The sequence below is a fragment of the Phoenix dactylifera genome, chromosome 3 (genome assembly GCF_051530095.1).
Source record: "Phoenix dactylifera cultivar Ajwa chromosome 3, Ajwa_hap1_PhDact_Kaust_v1.1, whole genome shotgun sequence".
Taxonomy (NCBI): Eukaryota; Viridiplantae; Streptophyta; class Magnoliopsida; order Arecales; family Arecaceae; genus Phoenix; species Phoenix dactylifera.
In genome coordinates, this window is record NC_143192.1 from 56260932 (window position 1) to 56284871 (window position 23940).

The window sequence follows — 23940 nt, forward strand, 5'->3', positions numbered from 1 at the left end:
CAGGACTAAAAAAAACAGCCTTCAAGAACAACCCAAGGTAACTTAAAAAAAAAAAAAAAAGCTCGCCTCTAGAGGCCACCAGCCACCGCCGAGGCACGTCGGCCTGCATCTCCATGACCAAGATGAAATATGTGCTCATCATGATTTTACCCTAAGAATTTTATATTATCGACATTTTTCGTTAGGAGAGATGCCATGGGTTGCTCGTTAGCCATGCAGAAAATTTCTCATTCTATTGTGGTGGTGCAAGTCACTCAGAATTATGTAATTGAAAAAAATTGAGAGATAGGGCGAGAATGTGTGTAAAAGTTACAAACAATCAAAGTGGTCATGCTGCTCCAGTGCTAGCTGCCAAGGTGACGAGGTGTGCGCCGCAAAAGATGGTCCTGATCTCGATCACCGTGGCACAGACTGCTAGACCTCTTCCTGTTGCTACAGCATTGAACGAGGTCTTAGGTGGCGAGAGGATCAGCCACGGAAGGCCATCGTATGCTTATCTTCTTACCCATCTGTTGACAGACTATCATGAAATTTCCATCATTCCGTAGACAGGTCACGGATGGATTTACCGTCTTGCTTTCCCATCTGTTCGTTGCCAGTTTTTTTTTTTTTTTTTTTTTTTTTTTTTTTTTTTTTTTTTTTTTTTTTAATGAGAAATGAGAGGGTGACCTAAGAAATTATATCTTGCACCAGGTGCACTGGTGCACCATGCCAACTACTTTAATATTTTTTTTTCTTCGCTGAAAATCATCTAGATGGTTGCTTTGAGATCTATGAAGGAATCATCCCCAACCATGGAAACTAGGGCTTGAATAAACCTCTTATCCTCTTTTTTTTCTTTCTCCATGTTGCTAGTGGTTGGCAAATGATACATGCGGTGGATGGTACGCATGGTGCCCTCTCACCTTTGCAACCTCCACCAATTGTCCAAAATCTACGGCAATCAAAGCTCTCAGCCAAGCTAACCATCTCATTATTTTTGTCCGCTCGACGACGCATATGCATAGATCTCAAAGCACCATTAATATATGGGGACTTGGTTAAAACCTATGTGGTGGGTAATTTTTCACTATGGATCGTATACTAATAGTTTTTTAAAAAATGTGACAGAATTTTACTCCAAAAAACAACTGATATGAAGGACATTTTGGTCATAATATATTTTTATGTTATCATGTGATGTTTATATAACATCATTCCGTAAACGCAGATGAATATAAATTTGGAACAGTTTGAAAATTTGAAACTTTTTAATGTCCTGTCTCTAAGTTGGGAGGGTATTCCTATAATTTTTCTTAATTTTAATTCGAAAACCTGGCAGAAAATAATTATAAAAAAATTCCCCGGCAATCAAATAGGCCCTAAATCTTAGAGATAATTGTGGCAAGATGTTAGAACAGGTTCATGGGTAACATATGGGATAGAGCTTAAACAGCTTAAACGATGCCTGAATGGCATCGAATCTCCAGAGATGATCACGCGACGAAGCGTCCTTTCAGGTAAACGAAAATGTCCTGAGGCATTTTGCAACTTATTCCATCATAGAACTTCACGGTACATATGATGTCCTCTATTTTAGCTCCTGGGACATGCTAGGCGAGGGATATGCTTGTTTAGGTCCCTCTCCCCCTCTCTCTCGCACGCACAAACATGTACCCATATAAACGGTAAGTTAATATCAGAAAACCTTGCAATAAAAAGACAGTACGGTTTTGTTCAATTCCCAACTTCAAAGGGTTTTGCAGAGTTGCAGACATCACTTACGTGCCTGGATGCCTTTTCAGAGATAATTACTGTTCAATATTCAATCAAGCCATATCCTACTACACTTTGGGAATCAAGTGCACCCACGTAATTTTCCTTGCAAAAATGCTTCGCATATCCAGTTCACATAAGAAATACCTTAACTGGGAACCAAAATGACAGCAAAACCCATCGTCATTTGTTAACGTTTATTGGATTAGCCTTTTTACAAATTAAAATTTTATCTTTCAGTAATGTTATACGCTACATACATCCTTCATACAAGTTTCCAAGTCGGGTTGTATATGCTGTTTGAGTTTGGATCCTTGCAGGTCCCTTCAAGAAATGGAAAGATCCAGTCATAGATCACAGCCAACTTCAATTTTACTCTTTCCATCCTCTTAACAGTTCTTATCCAAAATTTACTTACTACGGACTGGCTGGTTGTTCTATTTAATGCCAACCTGAAAGTCCTCCCTCTGCAAAAGCTGGTATATTGACCAATCAATTGAACAAATAGTCAAAAAAAAAAACAGGTTGCCACAGTTTAGGGATTGCAGCCAAGGTTGGATCTGGTATCAGTATACAGTTTGCTCCCCACAGATGATTATTGTATAATTTTATGATGCTGTCCTGTAATAAATTCTGACCAGTAAACTTCGGGAGAAACTTTGCTCACAAACTTCATGAAAAGAAACAGAAAAGGAACATTATATGCACATGCTAATATAGTAATAGATTTGGAAATGGCACAATATCTAATTACACTAACCCTCTTGATTAGCCCAACTAACTTATGTGCAAGTCATATAATAGCAATCTCTCTCTCTCTCTCTCTCTCTCTCACACACACACACACACACACACCCACCCACACCCCAAATGTCTCACCCTACTATCCACTTAACAAAGTAATTGACAAAGCCAACATAGAAATTCTAATGCAGCCAGTTAAAGGTTTTACAGCAAGTAAATGGTCTCCTGAATGGTTTGCTTAGATTTCCTTAACTATTTAGCTGACAGATCTTACATTCAACAAACTAAAGTTAGCTAAAGTATGTTTTTCATGATTATTTATTGCTTGTCTATGTCATTGAATGTATGAGAGTTGCTTTCAGCTTAAGATAATCATTCCAACGTACTGAATAAGTATGATTAAGGAATTTATGTACTGACCACAGAAATAGGTACTAGACTACCAGTCATTTCCAAAACAAAAGATACCTGATGTGTAGAATCCCATGCACAATTCCAATGTTGTAAAACAATTCTACATGCTTCAGCAACATCTATGCATATGATTTGGCATATCTGTTCAGCTTTATCTTAGTCACGACATAATTACCTATTCTTTATGGTGACATTATGGTATGCTGAACCGGCCAGTTCAGCACATACCGTTCCGTACCGGTCCGGTTCAGCCGTGAAAAATGGTACAGAGCTTGTATCGGTCAAACCCAGCTGGAGCCGGAGAAGAAGAAGAGGAGAGAGCGAGCGGGAGAGGGAGGGAGGGCTGTCGGGGGGGGGGGGGGGGAGGCGGCGGTGGAGGCCCGCGGGGGCGCGGCAGAGCCCCCATTGCCAGTACTTTACTGGTACGGCACAATAAAGCACGATAAGCCCCCATATTGACACATGGTAAAGGTTTTGTACTGCATAGCAAGGTTTTTGTCTTGGTACCAGGTCCTATTGCCAGTACTTCGCCAAAACGGTACGACAAAGCATGATAAGCCCCCATATTGACACGTGGTAAAGGTGCTAAGTCCGAAGAGCACCTATGTTGGGATAGCATCTATAGCATGTGCCAGTATAGTATTGTATAGAGCCCCTCTACCAGTTCCCTACCAGTATGGTGCCCTATGCTCATTATGGACTGGGACCATCTGGTAGTACAACCTTGCTGCATAGCAACAAAATTGGTTGCTTAACATACTAATAATGGTACCATCCATCCCCTAAACACAGTACTAATCAATATAATTCTATATAAAGTTGACTTTTTGACATTATTTGTTATTCAAACATATTTTTACATGCCAATGTGTAGCAATATCAAATAGCAACACAATCCAAAGATACACCTATGCCATGCTGATAACCAACTGGCACCGTATGTATCTTGACTACAAAACCATAGAGATTGGCCCTTCAATCCTTGGCCATATTTTGGTGAGCACCCTCCCCCCCCCCAAAAAAAAAACCCAACCCAACCCCCAACAAAAAAAAAAAGGTCCCACTTCATTTGATGGCGCTTCCTTTTCAATCAGCCACTCCATGTTTCCTACATTATCACCTTAAATATGCCCCTGTTTCATAAAGATCTTTTTCATTGAAGGGGTGATATTCCGTTATGACCATTTCATGAGAAGCTATTGATGTAGCATGAACCCATTTCCTTTAACTCTACTCCAGTTGATATCGTGTGGGATTCCTTTTGTTTCCTATTCCAAATCAGATTAGATTAGGAGCAATTTAATCTCTTTCTCCAATATCTCAACTGCACACTGAATTAAGTAACACCAGTGAATCCTCTCTGTTTTTTAGTTGCCCAGGCTTTCCCAAGAAAGGTTAAGTGTTTAAAGAAAATAAATAATATTTGTCAAAGAATACATGTTATCTTTTTGCTATAGATATTGATATTAGAGTCTTAAGATTACAAGGGAGTGATCAATGCTTGGATTGGATGCTACTTTAGGAAATGTAATTCCTCTTGTTTTATGCATCTTTTGTTAGAGTAGAAGATCCAAGATACCACATTTATCATTGGTGTACATAAAAACATATTTTTTTACCATATTATGAACTATGATTTTTTTATAATTTAACTTGAATTGGCTCCTCTGAGGGATGAATCCTGTCTCCGAACCTGGAGATTAAGAAACAAATAGGGTGTTAAAAAGCAAAGCCTCACATCTGATACCTTCAAACAGGGTAGTGAAACACAATGAAGTCTATTTTTTCTGTCAGATTTAATCTGGTAATTAAGGATTTGAAGAATTTGTGAGTCTTTGTTGATCCACTAGTTGAGAATTGTAGACTAATTTATACAACCACAGTAGTTTATACCCCTTATATGTATGTAGCATGTATGACACATGGATAGATAATATATGAAAAGATACAACGATTTGCAGGCCGTCACCTATGATATCCACTATATGCCCGCTACTAGCCACCTATTAGATTCTAGATAGTTCCCAAATCTTAATACCAACTTCAATGGATAATACAGCCTGGAATAACTAATTAGATTCAGAAACTATATATCATATTCAGGACAGCACTTGGACATGCAATTGATATCCAAAGTAACACATGGAGATAATTTACTTACAGAATTAAGATACAAGGATTGGGATCTAGAACAGAAGCAACGAGAAAACAAGCAAACCATTTATCCCTAGCACATTATCATGCAGTCATTTTCCAAGTTAGCATGATTCTCTGAACTTGTGTAAAGTATTACATCAAATTTTTTCTCTAAGTCATCCATGTTAAATAATAGCTCATTAAATCTCTCGAGAGAATCAAGTTTGTATTTACCTGAAATGTCATTTTGGTTGGGTAAGCATCGGTGGATGTTGATTGATGCAAAGAATGTATATTGCCAGTCATGGCCTATTGGAAGTAACAAAATGATAGTACTCCTCTTCCCCATATATTGTCCTAAAATATCATTGAAAATGTTTAGTGCTTCGAAAGGGCCAATCAACTGGTAAAGAGAATCCATTACTGTAAAGGTAAGAATACAGAAAGAATAAAATTGCATAAATAAAATCAGCTGTATGCAAGAGCAATTTATATCCCGAATATCTAAATAAAGATGAACCATTTTAAAAAGAAAGAATTGAGCAAATGAATCCATGAATACAGGCATAAAACCATCAGCAGAATATTTTAAAAAGAACAAGAAATTGACGGTTTATGTTAGAGGTAACGTCAATCAAAGAGAGAGAGAGAGAGAGAGATTCATGTCATTTTATTTCAGGAACATGTCAAAATCCAAAAAGGGTATAAGTCACTTAGAGTTTTCCAAATAATTGTTTAAATCAGATTATTTTGTATTCAATACTAATAGATTTGATTATTTGAAGTAAATGTTACATATCAAGGTGCCATAAGGAAAAAAGGTAAGATTGCAAGACACCCTACAAATACCATTCTTTTCCTACTAATTAATAGTCAATGCAATTTGGTAACCCATTTTCAGATATTCACTTAAAAAAAAATTGATTATTTAGTTGCCCTGACATGAGGTTGATATAATGTATGGTAAGCTCTATACTTTTTGGCGCCTTTTATATGCCAAATATCTTCCTAATGTTGTTTCAGCCAGTGAACTTAGTTATAATTCCCATTAACTAAACCTTTTCCTACAATTCCAAAAATGCTTATCATTCTTTAAGTTATACTTCATGTGGATAGCCCACTCCACAGGTGGCAGCATGATCATCATCATCATCATCATCAATATTGTAATACTTGTACCATTTGCCAAGCAAAATGAGCTTGCTTTTCCATTGGCCTTATACTTATTGGCAAAATGACTCTACCACACCATAATTCATAACCGATGTTGCGTATCTTCCTAAGAAAATCCATTTGTAATTAATAGATTCTCAAAAGCCAACTTAAATCTTTCTCAAGAAAGATATAAGTTGCTTACTAAGTTGTCTCTCCTCACTTCAGACAATGAGATTCCCGGTATACATATTTACATCCCAACTTTAAAGAAACAAACATCTCTATTTTGAAAATAAGGTAGTAGCAAAGATCTCTAATTATCTCTGCTAGACAACTAACATTTGGATTACCACTAGATATCCATGCACATGCACAAATATTTTAATTTTTCAAAAAAAATGTATTTTATTGGAAATTCTAAAATTTTCTAATAGTCGCTGCTTTTCATGAAATAATAGACATACTGTTTCCTGTACAGTTTATATGGAGTCTCATATTGTAGCAAAGCTTATGGTTTTGGAATTGCTCATCATGAATTTGATCCCCAGTCACTCATCCAGTCAATCTGCTTAGACTCACATGCACACATGGACTCACATGCACAAACTCACATATATACACAATTTTTATTCAAAAATAAAATTTTATTCATATAAGAATATGTAGGACAGTCAAGGGAAGTAATCTTATCAGGGTTCATGATGAAATAGCCAATACGAGGACTAGCTGGAATTTCAGTTCAGACTTGAGTTCTAATCAAAACTGCCTTATAAAGATGATCATTGGATGCACAAAGGACAATGGAACTGAGCATGTTTGTAGGGAATATGGAACAAGGATTTGTTTATGAAATTAAAGGGTTTAGACATGCCAGAATTAAAGTAAATACCTTGCTGTCCATACAGTTAAGATTTTTTCCCCCTCTAAATCAAATGAATTGACAACGTGGGAATTTTAAAGAAAGAATTCACCAAAATTAATCCATCATAAAGTTCTGGTATTTAAGGTTTAGATATGAACTATCATAGACTACAAACGAAGAATTATGGCGATTGTTTTATAGCAAATTCGTGCAATGAAGATTAAGGTTTAACAGGAAACTAGCCCCCCCCCCCCCCCCCCCCCCCCCCCCGGCGACCAAAAGGACTATTCATCACATTTGTGGATTACTAGCCACTAAGCCAAAATCGCCGGAGCATACCGAGCCGTACCAGTAACAGATCGGGACAGTTCCAACTTTCAAATCGAGAAACCGACAAAAGGAGGGGGAGAGAGAGAAGGAAATAGAGGAAGAGGGAGAGATCAGCGGCGACCGAGGGCCGCCGGAAAGGACCGAGGGAGGGGTTTCGAAGCCTTCTCTCCTCCGTGCATTGGAACAGGAATGCCACCCCTTTTTTATATTTTTTTGAATTTTTTTAAATGAAGTCGGCAGCCACTACCGACTTCACTTATTATTTTCTTTTTTTGAATTTTTTGAAGTAAAGTCGGCAGCCATGCTTATTTTGGCCCCAAATATTTCCTCATTGTGCATGCCTGTCATGATTCTAGGAGGGAGATGAAATGCGGGTAATCCAGCATTGCTGCAGATGTATGCTGACATGTCTGTTTACAGTTTCAACACCTTCATGTTAAATTGTCTAAGCTAAATCTACCATTCCATCTGCCAGCCTAGACACATCCACTATAATAGACATCCTTGATCAAGTATAACAAGGTGCAGGGCATTCTGCATTTTGATTCCTATGCTACTATGTTTCTCAAAATGTATGAAATGAACTCAAAATATTTATCCAATGAAATGCTGCATATACATAACTAGTAACACATTGTCTGATACAGAAGTTAATGCTTAAGAAGGGAGCTTGTCAAGCTTAAAAATTGAAAGAATATTAATCATCAGAGTTCTTTAAACTTCAACATGCATGAGCACACAGATACTGCTGCATATGACAAAACTCTTGCCAAAATTACAGGTAACAACTGGAAAACTTATTTACCAAGGAGAAAAATTATGGAGTGAAACTTACGCCAAGTCTGCTGTAGTCTCAGATTTAATTACAGCTTTTCCTTCGGCAAGTTCAAGGGAAGAGTAATGTGTTATCATCTCCTTCAAAGTGTGTTTTGTGCTTTTAATATCATTGTCCCACAAGATGCACTGCTTGTCAGAATACCTTAAGTTAGTATGGTCTCTTAACTAATTTGATTAAAAACAGAACTAGTATAATATTTAAGGCAAAAAAGGTCTATCGTGTCATAGAAAGAGGAATCTGGGAATTCAAGGGGAAAAAATAACTGGCAGTGAAAAAAGATACCAATTTAAGGTAATGAGGTGAACACCTTTCTTACATACTCTCTCTTAACATCTTCCCAGGATGATTTGCCTTTGGCACAAAAAATAGACGCATTCCACAGTGCACCTCTAGCCACCATCACCGATGAGGCACCTGAGATATATTTTGGATATACATTAAATAAGCAAAACACCGCAGTTTCTCTTTTTAAACATACGAGGGAGAAAAAATATTGACACCAGACAAAACATTTATGTGGTCATGTGTACTTTAGGTCATTGGAAAATCATCATTTTAGAGCTCACAAGTATAAATTTTGTTAATCAGAAAGTTATGGGTTGTACAACTTGCATTGCATATATGTTAAATTGTCAAAGGGAATAGACTTCTGAGTGCATGAGTGAGGGAAACAGAAAATTTCTATTGCACATATTGGAATGCCTTCCCCATCTAATGGAATGTATGGTATTCCTATACACTCCCAACAGCAGCTCCTCAAAGTTTCTTGGAAGCAAAGCATGGATCACCTATATGGGACCTTCTCAAGAATTCTCATAATATATAATGAGAGATCTGATAATCTGATGCTGACTACCTGCTTTCAGATTCCTTGCGACCATCATGCCTACCTGTTACAGCAGTAGGACGATTGACTCGATCATAAAACTTTTGCTATCCATCATTGAAAAGCTAAGTTAAATTTTAACTGCATATATATTTTCCATCACCTCAAGAAGTTACAAATTAAAAACTGTATTGTTCCCTTCAGTGTGGAGAAAAAACATCCTGCATTTTTTTAAATTCAATGCCTCTATTAAGTGGTTATTAACCCAAAGTAACTTAAATTCAGTTCAGGTCCTAAACTCCCTTTAATAAAATACTTGTCATATAATGTCATCTCTTACTAAACAAAGCCCCTTCATGGCTCACTTGCCTTTGTGTTCATTGGTGAACTCCTCCATATCCTCCTAGTTGCTTATTAAACCTTCCTAAATCCTTTGGAATAACATGGATTTCAAGCGCTGACCAGCATGGCAAAATATGTACCGTGTCGGTGTCTTACTAGCATGCAGCAATAGCATAATGCCTGCTGTGTGTGAGAACTAGACATGCTATCATTCCAATGTGTCAAACATACCAAGCACTAGCATGGAACAACATCGATTGATGCACTATAGTACAAGCCACCCGGGCGCACAACATTTAATCCCAGAATCAGCGGAACCATCCCAAATCAGGCGGTTCCGGTCATATCGAGCCGTCTCGGTGGCGGACCTAGACGGTTCCGGCAACGGAAATGAAACCGTTGCCAGAGGAGGAGAAGGAGAAAAGAAAGAGCGAGCGGGGGAGGAAGGGAGAGGGAAAGAGAGGGAGGCTGGCGGAGGGCCAGCGGAGGCCGATGCCTGGGCAACAGGCGAAGGGCCGGTGGAGGCCGGTGCCTGGGCAACAGGCGGAGGGATGGCGGAGGCCGACGCCCGAGCAGCACGCGGAGGCCGACGCCCGAGCAGCAAGCGGAGGCCGCAGCCGTTCCCTTATCTCGTTCAAAATAGAGGTCCGACCGCTAAAAAATTTCGCAATTTTTAAGTGAAGTCGGCGATCCGTCGGAGGCCAGCGCTCGGGCAGCAGGCGGAGACCATGGCCGAACTTCTATTTCGAATGAAACAAGAGAATGACTGTTTAAAACAAGGGAACGACCATGATCTCTGCCTGCTGCCCGGGCGACAACAAAATAGAAGAACGGCCGCAATCTCCGCCTGCTTCCCGGGCATTGGCCTCTGCCACCCTCTGCCGGCCTTCCTCCCTCTCTCCCCCTTCTTTCTCTCTTTTTCTCTCTCTTGTTCGCCCTCTCCCCCGCCTTCTTTACTGTGTCGGTACAGGCCCGGCACAGCACAGCGCCGGCCCATACCGACCCGTGCCGCCGGTCAACCGGTCCGGTGCTCGATAGCAGCACAGCAGACCATGCTTAATCCTTATCTTAAACCCAAATGAAAATGTTCAATTGTCCATGATTCATTGCTGGCAACTACTCTGTACACTATCATAACTATTTATTTGATGATCCAGTGCCAATGCATTCTACTCAGTCACCACCGAACCGACTATTAGCATGTGGGTACAAGCAATTACGCAGTTTGGTAGGCACACCCATATGCATGTCAAAGATCGGCAGTTGTTGACATTATAATGATTTTAATCCAATGATACAGAATGGCAACTTAATGATAACATAATCAAGTCATAATCATCATTAAATATTCATTTTCATAATTTTTTTCAATGGCATTGTTAGTTTATTTGATGGACTAAATTGTTTGCATAGTCAGTGACTAGGTTTTACTCCACCATAAACAAGATAATAGCTGGTTGCTGTCTGCAAAGGTTGAACCAATCTAGGGCAACATTAAAAAATATTAATTTAGACTGGAACCCTGTTGCTGCAAAAAGCTGCATTCTGTTTTTCAAAATGTGGTACATGAGGCAGCATATACGGCTGCATACGCATATGCAGTCACCTGACTGCACCACATATCCTACATGCAGCTACTGTATGCAATCATATCATTTAAGTTGCAAAAAGACAGTTTACTTAGCATATCACAGCACATATAGGATAGCATTGTGCAGGTGTATGTGCAGTCTATTTATCATTTTAGCAATTGTACAATGACATATATAGCTACTGTTATATACACCCATGTGAACAAGGCAGGTTCAAGAAAATGTTTAGGTTGGATGTGGATTTTGAGCAGGCTAGATATATGAATATAATGATATTACCATACTGATTATGCTATAATTATTGCTACTAAGAAATGAGTACCAAGGTTCATTGTACTAGCACTGAATAGCATATTGGCAACTTACCTGTATGGTATAGACAGTATGTTATGGTACGCACAATGTATTAACAAAGTGTTTTGTCACACCTGGCCATGATACCACTCAAACCCAAGTAGTACATGTTAGTACAACATGGAACCAGGCAGTACAGGGTGGTTCCACTCAAACCTATTTTGCTTATATTCTGAATCAAATCTCGGTACCTTATTGGTACTAAAGGACTGTACAAGTCAGTACGAAAAACCTTGATAAGTACTATGTACTAAGAACTAATTGATAGATACTGTTATTACTAATATTGCTATTATTTATATAAAATGTTATCATTATTAGATTAATATATTTTATTTATTTTTAAATATTTAAAATACTAACCACATATAGGCCTGCATAATGCATATGCTATGCACCTTGACTGCCCGCATATTATGGCTACCTTTTAAAACATTAAGCTGCATTACGATGGGCATACAAGCAAACACAAACAAGTACATGTACACATACATGTGTGCAAGCACAAATAGATTTTTTTATATAATACTTTTTCAACTATCTATACATGAAAAATGCATACTAATAGTTAGATATATCAAATCACCAAATTGTACTAAGGAAAAATCAAATTGTATTTAAAAAGAATAAAATAACTTAAATATTAAATCAGTGATCCTGGAAGAGAAGGTTATTTATTCAAATCCTAGACTGAAGCACCAGCCTCCAATAAGTTGGATGGGAGCTCAGCAATCTTACCATTTAAGCTAATAATAGGAATCCAAGATGTTCTTCAAGAGGACATATTATATAGACTAGCAAATAAAATGATATCGAAATTTACAATTGATATTAGAGGAAGCATTGACATGGAGAAAAGCTTAGGCTAGTATAAAGGATTGCAAAAGAGATGGGATAAACAAAAGAATTTGGATAACTGAATAAGATATGGAAGGGTTTTGTGAAATGAAAATGCAGCCCTAGGAAAAAATGGCCCTCCTCTATAAAAACATACTCAAATGACAAGGAAAAACGATGCTCAAATTCATCTTTAGGATGCCACCAAATATAAAAAACACAAATTGAAGGTTTCTTTGCCGTGATATCCAAGTTCCAATTTTCAGATTGAGCATTACTGCCAAACAGAAAGAAAGAAACCACACGTCAACTACCAATACTTGACTGGCATCAATCTACATGACTGAAACTGTTGCTCCTGCTGCTGAAGATTTTGTCTCATCCTCTGCTTGGATCAGAGCTCTCTCATGAAAATTACATGACAGATGATAAGATGACAGCGGAAGATGTATAATGGACCTATATAACCCAGTCTCTGATCAATGCATAATATTTAGCCTTCCCAACAAAAATAGAGGAAGGAAAAATCCCAGTTGTGACAAGATACCGCTTCAAACTTTTGATATCCGAGCAATGCAAGATTTCATGCATAGAATTCTGCAATAATAGGACTTTGAAGGGGCAACCACATAAGCTTAAAAAATGTATATCATTATTGTATACAATTCCTGGTGGCAGAAGTAAAGAATGATGAGGAAGACTTTGATTTTTTTTTTTTTAAGTGCAGAAATTTTAATACGGCCATTAAGTTTGCTACTTCAGAAAGGAATTCAATAACTGCTTTCACACGAAATAAAGAAAAGGCGACTCATTAACAATATTGCCATTGTATCATCCACACTGTTCCCAAGCATTATAAAGGAACAGTATGATTAATTGTTGAGGCAGGATTCTTCCCAGAAACCTGGTCAGAATTATTTGGTTTGGCTCCCTGGGCTTCTCTCTATGATTTTCTTTCTCAATGGCACTATGCACTTACTTCTATAAAGAAAACTTTATACATGAATTAACTGATCAATCATTTGCTCTTCTACCTGTAGCATCTTTAATCCGTCCAAAATCTTCATACTCAAAGACGTCACCATTAGCTATAACAGGTATAGATAATGATGCTACAACATCAGCAATCTCATTCCACTTCGCAGGATCCCTTGGTCTATCTTTAACTCTTCTGCATTTCATTATAAAAGAAAATTGATGTTAACTATTAAAGAAACAACTTAAGAAGTTAGTGAAACTGAAGTGAGAAGTATAAGAAAATAATTAAGATCATGGTCTGCCGAACCGGCCGGTACGGACCGGTTTGGCCCGGTACGACCGGTCCAGCCTGGAACCGGTACCTGGACAGCGTGGATACCGGTTCCAGCTATTTTCGGGCTGGTACCGACCGGTACGCATGCGTACCGACTGCGTACCGGTGCGAACCGGCCTACCAGCTGCGTACCGGCACGAACCGGCCGGTTCGCGCCGGTACCATTTTTTTTTAACCACAGCGTCCGGACAGCGTGGATACCGATTCCAGCTGTTTTCAGGCTGGTAGCCGGTTCGCGCTAGTACCATTTTTTTTTTAACCACAGCGCGCACGCTGTGGTGTGAGAGCGTGTGGCCCGAAAGGGCCATGCGCTCCCTCGGGGCATAGCGCCCCACGCAGTCCCCCCTGCGCAGGCGCAATTCCCTGCGCTGGGAATTGTCCCGCGCGGGCCATAAATGCCACAAAAAAAAATGCCATAAATGTCCGCGCGCGTCTGTGAACCAAACAAAAAAAAACAAAGACCGATTCGTACCGGACCAGTTCCGGTACAAACCGGTCTCGAACCGGTCCAGTAGGCGACCGGTACGCCTACCAGTACCGGTTCAGCGTACCTTGATTAATATAATCTTGCAACATTTAATCCAACACTTTGACGAATTTAATTTACTGGTTCTCCATGCTTTTTGCACATTCTGACATTTTAACTTGGGTTAAAGCTAGTAGATTTTCATAATCTGGTTTTCAACAACTATTGAGATTTTAAAATAGTATGGCATATTAATTAAATAAAAATGGAGCTTTTCAGTGGAAGTTTTCATACATAACTCAAAAAGACTGATGCTGTAAATCATGCATTTCTAAAAGGAAGCAATGTCGACAACTTAAATCTGTGCAGCAAGTACCATTTCCAACTTAAATGGATAATATAGTTTTGGTAGCAAAGTTAGGCACCAAAGGAGGTGCGAACTCAACATGACACCAAATGTAGCTTAAGTCCCAGCTGAACTGAAATCAGATGATTGGTCCCTGGATATGGCTCTGGTTTTCTAATCTACAACCAAAATCATGAATGCTGAGAACCAATTATCTAGTAAGTAACCTGACTTCTAAATCAGGTAATTAGATATTAAAGAGGCCATACCTTCCATGAATGGCCAGAGCTGAAACACCAGTCTTTTCAATTCGCCGTGCTAATTCTATTGTATCTTGAGATGAATTGAGAAGACGAATCTTACATGTTACTACTGTGTCCAAATTCCTCCTTAATGTAGTCAAAATCTGCATGAAGAAAATACATTAAAAAAAGTCATTGCATAAACTTGAAAACTTTGATGTAAATTTCAATAACCATCAGGTAACACATAGAGTACATCATGAATAAGTTCTGGATTAGAGAGTAATGCAGCACCCATTCCTCCACTGATAGAGAAGGACTTGGGGCAACCCATGTTGATGTCTATAGCTGCTACATCTTTGCACCTGAAATAGGAATAACAACTTGAGTATAGACAGCAAGAAAGATGCAAATAAGCAACTCTAGTGGAATATGAATTGCAACTCTAGTGGAATATGAATTGCATCACATTCATATGGAAGGAAGAAATATGAGCTATACTACACATAAAGTGGGAAATAAAGTTCACAATAAGCCAGAAGGAGTCTAACTAAAGTAGGAAAACTGTGCTACATACGCCAGATAAAGTGGCAAATTGGATTTGAGTTTAACTAATCAAGCATGAAGATAAAGGGTCTGATTGACCTCTGGTGGGAAGATATATACTACAGATAAAGTGGCAAATGGGATTGGATTTTAAATGATTAAGCATGCAGAGAACTGGTTTGATCCACCTGTGGTGGGAGTAGTCAGCACACAAAATGATGATAAAGAGAAGCCAGCATCCTTGGTAATGAAAGTAAGCAGATGCACAATACTATTAAGCTTCAGTTTTTCCCCCTTCTACTGTTTTTCCCTTCTTTTTTTTGTTTTTGGTGAGGTGGGGGGGGGGGGGGGGGGGGGGGGGGCGGTGGGGGCGGCTTAAGGCTTCAATATTAACTAATCAAAAGAAAGAACAAAATTGATAGCTTAATTTGTGTCAGAATATCATTGGGCTGGGTTACGTTTGAGGAGCATGTTAAAGTAAATGCTTTTAGAAGAACAGCATGTCCAAGTTATAAAATTAGAAAGTTGATTCCCCTGTGTTCCCTATTTCCACTCAACATGTCTACTCTGAAAAACAGTACTGGGAAAAAGTGGGGTAGTAAATTAAATATCCAGCCTCCTTACATGCTTATATGATGATAAGCATGCCATATTTGTCTCTCGCACACAGATTGTTCCCACAGTCATGCGGCAAGTCAATTCTCAAGTTTAGTGAAGCTTCAAATATGGCTGAATCACCATGAAATTGGATCAAACTTTGATTTGTTGGTTCAGGCCTAGGTCTCTGTCATGATTTCCACAGTCTATATTGACCCTGGCAAACAGCAACCTGATTCATTTACATATCTACACAAAAGGTAAATAACCAAAGATAGTGCTGACAATGCAGCTCCTGTATTATGGAACTCAGAGGACCACTAACATAAAAATGCGTACTTGAAGAACAATCTGCTTTCAATAATTTTAAGTGATGCCAAATGAATTTAGCTAACCATTGTGGAACCTATAATAACAAAGACGAAGTTGGAAATAATATTTGAAACCTACACTAGAAGGCATTGCTGCCATTAACTCCTTTCTACAAAGAAGTATTGATGTACAAAGCTTAGGACCCTCTATATATTGTTACCAGTACATCAAGATCAAGCCATTTACAGACCAAGATTAAGCCATCTCTGGTGAATAAATTGGGATTCACAAGTTCATAAGCTGGTGAATCTAGGTTAAATAACATCTGCTTGGTAATCAAGTACTTCAAATTGATATGTGAATGCTAAAGTATGTGGCTTAAATAATTTAGCAATCATTCCAGTCAAAAATGTGATTCATTTGATGACTGAAGGGGAAAAAGACAAAAGAAAGAAAATGACATATTTTAATAGTCTTCAATACTCAGTGCAATGAATTTAGATAAATCTAACTAAGATCATAGAAAACTTCATATCTTAACATTAAATCTCTAACTAATAATCATTAAAGTGGTAATGTGGATTCCTGTGTCCTTACACTATTTGAGCAGCAGTTAGAGCCCTCACGGCATTTGCCGTGCCCATCTGAAATACAACCCTGTCCCTTTCCTCGCAACAAGTTCTGAAAACAACACTGTTCGTTCCTCTCTCTACAAAATCAATGGCTCCAAGAGACTCTGATATAATAAAAGTTACTATCAAATATTTGAAGTTGCTCGATGATACTTACTTTTAGTTATTACAAATAAAATCATACTTGCAAGAAATGAGACACTGATATCGCGGAAAACTATGAAATCTGTCTCACCACATAGCAAATCCAGCAAGCTGAATTACAAACCAAGAATTTTATACAACACATCATCAAACATTTTGTTCTTCAGTTGTTTTTAAAATCGAAGCAGGTCAAATTAAGCAAGAGAACTAGATGATAAACATGAAGAATACATGTTCAAATCAAGCAAAATAGCACATGATTTTCAACTAATTACCCACCATCTTATTTGTTACTATGAAGTCCTAGGCTTCATCTAGTGTACATGTATCCACCTCTGTTATGAAACATAAAAAATATCGGTGTCCATCCCCACGACATTTACCATACTAATGCTGGCATGAATCTCTATCGAGTTTCTTTGGCATTAAGTAACAGAGCAGCACTTGAGAAACAATTCTACCTTAATCTAAACTTTGAGTGTCTTTGTCAACTGTTCAGCATCCTAAAAAACAATCCTCTACAACAGAGGCATCCACTTCATTTGCTTTTCTGCTAAGGTTGTGTTTAATATCTCATTTTTTTGCACAGACTTCATCTTTAGACCCTCACCTTCCCCCCCTCCGATGATAACATGTTTAGCATTTATGCATGTTTTGGCCTGACATTTAAATTATAGCATTCACAAGAAAAACCAAAACCAAGGGCCTTCTCCAGATTTACAGTATTCAACAAATGCTTGACCAGCAAAAAGAGACGAGAAGTTCGGGCGAAAGCCTTGAAGGATGCAGGTTATAGATAAAACCCAGCATTCAAACACCGTGCCATTCAATAATCCCAGTAACATTCTTCCATACATGTTTCTGCCTTAGCACTCGGCCAGTAATAATTAGTTTCTATGGCACTTTATCAATTGCTTTCCAGAAGTTAAATAAATAAAAAATACCATGTGTAGATCCAATCTCTTGCCATAAAAGTCAATGCCTAAGAAAGAAATGGCATCAACTAATGATCATAAAGGAAATAGCCAATTATATAAGTTCTAACAAAATTCAAGTTTAAATAAAGTTTTTTTTGCTAGGTCAAAATACCCAGGATGCTAAAATTTACTGAGAATTAACAAAAACTTATTAATGTAAATATATAACTCAAAGATAAAAAGAAGATTATTCAATCATGCTTGCTTCCCCCACCACAAAATAATTATCTACATACTATACCAGAGCAACAAATAAATGCAAAAGTATTGTGGGTTTTACATCATAAATTTCTAAGCATCATAACCAGCAGCATTACAGCAACAAATATCTATATAGTTGAGTACCATTTACATGGCGTTCACACTTCACCATTTTATGATCTATTATTTCCTCCCCGTAAGTTATATCTGCACCATATTGAACAGCCAGTAACCTAAATGGCAGAGTTCCCTACATTAAAAACAATCAAAAAAGTTCAGGGAAGAGATAGCAAACGCAAACAAGCAGATAATGCCATACTACCCAAAGAATAAAATAGTTATGCAGTCAATCCAGGGGCACTACAGAAGTAAAAGCATTTATTAAAAGCAGAAGCAAGATACTAATTTTATCAAATATCATACCACAATCTTTCAATATATGCTGTAATTCCTGAAACCAATGCATTAAAAACAGTCCAAGTAATTATCTTAGCAAATTGTTGTGTGCTATGACATTCTTAAGAGGGAAAAATCGATCTAAGGAACGTAAGTCAGGCATATGTTTTAAACTTTAAAAATAACTAATAGTGTGTGCCTCCTAATAATTTAGACCATCAAGCCTTATTTCGATCTTCCCTTTCTGCCAATCTTTCCTAACAGTGGTTATATAGGCTGCTAATGTAACATTTTGTTTCCACATTTGTTATCTTAGGTCTTCTCCTCCTCATTGTTGACCCCTCGTAACAAAAATGGTCTATCCTAATGCCTTAAAAGAGGGAAAAATTTTGAACCCTGATGACCAAGAAGATTATTGTATATATTATGTTGACTAAAGAGAAAATCATAAAATTATACTGGAGTCGGAAAAAGTGCCAATTGGAGCATAAAGCTACACTGGTTGAGACGGGTTAAAAAAAAAGGTTTGATGCATGAAAAGAGTTACAACATGAGAGAAAAGCAAAATGGATCCAACCACTTTGTTACACATATTGGAAAGGACAACGGTAAAAATTTGAATTAGAAAAAAAAAAGCAGTCACGAAACATCTCAGCATTTATCAAGAGGCTGCTTGGATTCCCAAGCTCAGCCTCTAAACGTTTTCTCTTATAAATGCCGAAAAAATCAATCTAAAGGAAGATTTTCCCCTATTTCTTTTTCACTTCTTTCAGCTTCTTTAAGTAGCTACAGGAATGGGAGGAAAGAATAAGGGAAATAGAAGAGAAATTAAATACTCAACTTCTAACCCAGACCCAGGGATGGATCTGAAATTTTGACACTACATCACAGTAGCACATAATGTCAATGATGCAAAATTAGTTGCACACAACCAATGTGATTCTTGTCATACATTTGAAGATTACTTGTTGATGGGTCCCAACCAGAGATGGAGTTGAAAAAAAGAAAAGAAAGAATTGGTAGACTACAACGGTGAAAGCGAACCTCTATACATTCAAATGAAATAACTCTCTTTGGGTGAAAAAAAACCCATGCAAGGCAAATGCTCTACTTCACGTCCCCCAATCCCAAGACAGTCCACTCCATTAAATACTTCCTCCCCCTCCCCACGAGAGACCCGAGCCATCACTTATCAACTCCTCGCCATCATTCATCTACCCCCTCGTCCACACACACCCGTGCTTTGGAATCCATCTCCTCTCCTCGTCCCACGTCCACGACTTCGTGCCAAGTCTACGTGCATGGCTTCTGCTCCCAGTTCCAAGCGTCTCCCGCTTCCTCCGTCATCGCGGCAACCGAACTATTCTTCCTCCCGCTCCCATCGCAACCCTCTTTCTTTCCACGTGCTTGCCTCGTCACCGAACTGCCCTCCGCTCCCTACGGTTCCGACGCGGTGGCTGCCGTGCGTGGGATATGGTTCAGAGACATCAGATAGCGTGGGTTCGGCTTTCGGGCTCGTCGGGGTCTAGAGCACCCATCATCACTCCCCCCTTCAGCCAAAACCTTATCCACAAGGTTTGTTTTCCAACGATGATCTTTGATAGCTACTGGCCCCATCGCCGTGATGGTCGACTTCGCCCCTGCTGGATCCTTTTACATCTTCCACGCGATCTGTTTCTATCAAATAGGCTTGTGGAGTCATGCACCGATACCCCAGAGTGAACTTCTCATTGCATTTGAAGCAAAGTCCCCGTTCCCGTCATTGCTGCATGATATGTGTCGAATCGGTGCTGGAGCAGGAAGCCGTGATGTAGGAGTAGACGGATTCGGAAGTCCACCGCCATGGGCTGCTTTTCGCTTTTGCTCCAGCCTCTTTTCCCGCATTCGAGCAATCGTAATTGCTTCTCGTAGGAAATGGGGTCGTCTCATGTGTACCTCCTTCACGATCTCTTCCTTGAGTCCTCCGACGAAAGTGCCAAAGAGCGCATCCTGTGGCTAGCCCTGAACTCGGTTAGCCAACTTCTCAAACTCTTGTTGATATTCCCTCACCGAGCCTTGTTGTTGAACATGGGAGAGCTTTTCGTTGAAGTTCACAAACTTGTTGGGGCCGAACCGGGCTAACAATTCTTGCTCAAACACCCTCCAAGTAATGAGTGCTCCTTCATCGTGGTATGTATGTCGTAACCACTGCCACCAGTGGTTGGCTTTCTCATCCAGATAGAATGAGGCGGTGGTTACCCGTCGATTGGCCGAGACTCCTTGGCCTTCGAAATACTGCTCAGCACGATCCAGCCAAACAATGGAATCATCTCCGGTGAACTGTGGAAAGTTCATTCTTGGATGACGTTGGCCCCCCCACGAACTCCTCCAGTCGCCCGAGTCCTACCCCCTGGTGAAGTTGGTAGTAGTGACGGCTGCTCGAACGGCAGTTGTGGCTGCACGGTGATCTGGAGATGTCGGATAGCCTCCAAGACCTCCGTGAGCCGCCCATCCACCCGTTCCTCCAAGCCACACAACTCCTCCTGTAGGGTGCTTAGCTTGGCTTCCATCTGCTCGATCCTTTCCTTGTTTGTCATGGCTCTGATACCAATTGATAGGTTCCAACTAGAGATGGAGTTGAACGAAAGAAGAGAAAGAATTGGTAGACTACAATGGTGAAAGCGAACCTCTGTACATTCAAATGAAATAACTCTCTTTGGGTGAGAGAAAACCCATGCAAGGCAAATGCTCTACTTCACGTCCCCCAATCCTAAGACAGTTCACTCCATTAAATACTTCCTCCCCCTCCCGACGAGAGACCCGGGCCATCACTTATCAACTCCTCGCCATCACTCATCCACTCCCGCGTCCACGCCCCCCCGTGCTTCGAAATCCATCTCCTCCCCTCGTCCTACGTCCACGGCGTCGTGCCGAGCGAGCATGCATGGCGAGGAACTGCTTCCCACGTCCACGACTTCATGCCAAGTCTACGTGCATGGCTTCCGCTCCCAGTTCCTAGTATCTCCCGCTTCCTCCATCGTCGCAGCAACCGAACTATTCTTCCTCCCGCTCCCATCACGACCCTCTTCTTTACCACGTGCTTGCCTCATCGCCGAACTGCCCTCCGCTCCCCACAGTCCCAACGCAGTGGCTGCCGTGCGTGGGATATGGTTCAGAGACATCAGATAGTGTGGGTTCGGCTTCCGGGCTCGTCGGGGTCTGGAGCACCCATCACTCGTATTGTTATAGTGCGAAGTAGTAGTTGTGCAATGCTAGTTTGTGTGACAACCTCCCAGGAACTATTGAATGTTCAATGTCAATCAAACAGCTATCAACACGGACATCTAAGGTGTCTTACTGATCTAAACTATTGCCTGGCTGCGAAGAAATGAGATGATTTATCACCACCTGCTTCTATATAGAAGTTTCACTAGGAAAATACATTAACAACTTGTGGATAGGCGAGGGTTTAGATCCTGCCGGTTTTGATGTGAAGTTTTGGGTTTTATTTGAGAGGTGCTTCACTCTAAACAGTACAGCAGATCTTATCTGGTGGAAGTAAATCTGGAAAGAATGAGGTGACAAAGGATTCATCCCACATAGGAGTTCAGGGCGGTGCTTCGAGAAGAGCCGGCTAACCGTCCGGTCTTCATACGATGAGGCGATCACCAATTCTTGAAAATTAGATGTGATGCTAAAATCAAATCAAATTGATCGTTTTTTTCATTCTTTTCTTTTCCAGATAACCATCGTGCAAAGAAATAAGAAAAGAACAACAAGATCAGTGGGGAAAAATACAAAAAAAAAAAAAAAAAAGAAGAAAGAAAGAAAAAGAAATGAGTATTGGCATACGGCATTCTTGTCAATCTTGGATCTAGAAGAACCTCTCGGGAAAGGCATGGTTATTTAAGAGGGATGCATCCAACGCAACGCCAAAGAAGTCTAGAAGTGTGACTCTATCAACATAAATTTTAACCCCCTATCATGATAAGAAATTCTGTCAAGAAAGCCATCGTTATCCACCATCCCAATGGAAAGAAACTGGTAAGAGAGGAAAAAGAATTGCAGGTATAAGAGTTGGAGAGACAGAAATCCAACTGACCACCCGAACCATAGGGGCGAGAACAAGCTTGTTTCGGTAGTCCATGACCTTGCCCTTGCTCTACCTGCGGCGGATCTCTCTTCCCTTTTTTTTTTCCTTTCGCCGTAGCGCCGTCGCGGCGGCTCCCGAAAGGCGGTGTTCTTCTGCCGTTCTTGAAGGAACGGGTTCCCACTCGTTCGCTAAGAAGGGTCGTGGTCGGAAGAGGAAGGATATGCGATCATCTGGCATTCAACGGTGTGGATGAGACAAAGCATCATAGATCCAACGGTCCTTCTGAGCCGCATCGTGTCAAGTCGACGAGTCCTTAGATCCCGGCGGCTTGGATTCAAAGCTGTCTCCGGGATTTGAAAATTTAAACAGACTGCAAAAAAAAAAAAAAAAAAAACGGTTTTTCATTTTCGATGGTCAAAAAAAATCTTCAAATGTTTAAAATATATTATTATAAAATCATATTTCTGGTAAAATTTTTAGTCAACATTCAAAAATAGTTATTCTGTTTTTATCTTTCTCTTTATCAATAATATAAATTATTATTTATCGACCCGTGACTATTTTAAATTTAAACTACTTGGGACTACCCTCTCTCAATACCCTAACTATTCTTCTGCTGTGGGCCTTTTTGGTTTAATTGTATCTCACCTCGTTTGCAAATCCAAAATGCAGCTATTAGGCCCCAAGTATTTGCTGCAGCTTCACTGAGCTGCAGCAATTCGAATTACAAAGTTGGCTTATATGCAACATTTCTAACTCTTTGTCAAAATGACTACGAGGCAAGATGCAGCATCTCATAGATCAAAAACTCTCCTAATTAATCTCCTTCGAGCCCATGACTGCTATTTCTTCGTTCTCCTAAACCAAACTATCTTTCCATGCTTTCCATGCTACAACTAGTCATTCTAACACTCCGATAGGCCGCTCCAAGACCACTATGAGACCACCCTGGCACTTTGATGGACCACTTTGGTGCTCAAATCAACTACCTCGGCACCTTAATTGACCATTTAGGTGTTCTAATTGGCTACCCTAGTGCCTGGATTGGCAGTCCCGACACTTCATTTCTCCACCTCGGTTGCCTCCTGATGACTCCTACGGACTACTTTGGCACTCCTTTGCCTTCACCAAGTTGGCCATTAATGATCGAGGAAGGAAGGAGAATAATTCCAACCTCTACTATTGCATTTGTCCAAACAAAAGTATTTTCATTTATATGTATCTCTTCGTGCTACAAATTCAGTTGTTGCAATCTCATTTTTAGGTCACATTCAATTGGGATGAACCAAAGATCCCCTGCATTCTCATTTAAATCTCTTGGTAATATTTTCTTTCCAATTAACGATTACCAACTTTCTTCACGATATTAATTTCATGTATTAAACTTGTTGCTTTCTTATCCTTTTAGCAACTAGATACTGGCACAATGCACATTAAAAAAATTAAAATGACCGAGATATTGGGAGAGTAAGAGATAACACACAAGAATTAGAAACAAGGTACCATATTTAT

At 39.6% G+C, this 23940-nt stretch overlaps 1 protein-coding gene across 5 annotated transcripts; it reads right to left on the bottom strand.

The window, feature by feature from the left end:
- Window positions 1-1920: 1920 nt before the first annotated feature.
- LOC103708392 (Aldolase-type TIM barrel family protein) lies at window positions 1921-22622 on the bottom strand. Of its 5 annotated transcripts, none has more exons than XR_016400045.1 (10): window positions 22438-22622; window positions 18105-18210; window positions 16604-16742; window positions 14808-14916; window positions 14579-14715; window positions 13220-13356; window positions 8542-8648; window positions 8232-8359; window positions 5284-5406; window positions 1921-2376 (listed from the first exon to the last, which is right to left on the bottom strand). XR_016400045.1 is itself a non-coding variant. In XM_088719273.2 (9 exons), exons 1-9 carry the CDS (start codon window positions 22480-22482, stop codon window positions 5352-5354), a joined length of 963 nt encoding a protein of 320 aa, XP_088575399.1. In that variant the 5' UTR covers window positions 22483-22622; the 3' UTR covers window positions 5012-5351. The 5 variants fall into 5 exon arrangements, 1 of the variants encoding a protein (XP_088575399.1); XR_015976841.2 differs by lacking the exon at window positions 1921-2376 and adding an exon at window positions 3709-4606; XR_016400046.1 differs by lacking the exon at window positions 1921-2376 and adding an exon at window positions 4058-4181.
- Window positions 22623-23940: the final 1318 nt, after the last annotated feature.

Excerpts from the sequence above, each read along its gene's own strand:
- LOC103708392 (XM_088719273.2), bottom strand. The coding sequence starts at position 22,482 with ATGGACTACCGAAACAAGCTTGTTCTCGCCCCTATGGTTCGGGTG. Across the intron at positions 14,716-14,807 it reads ATCCAGAACTTATTCATGAT|ATTTTGACTACATTAAGGAG; the intron begins GTACTCTATGTG and ends TTCTTCATGCAG. Across the intron at positions 5,407-8,231 it reads GAGACTACAGCAGACTTGGC|GACAATATATGGGGAAGAGG; the intron begins GTAAGTTTCACT and ends ATGATATTTTAG.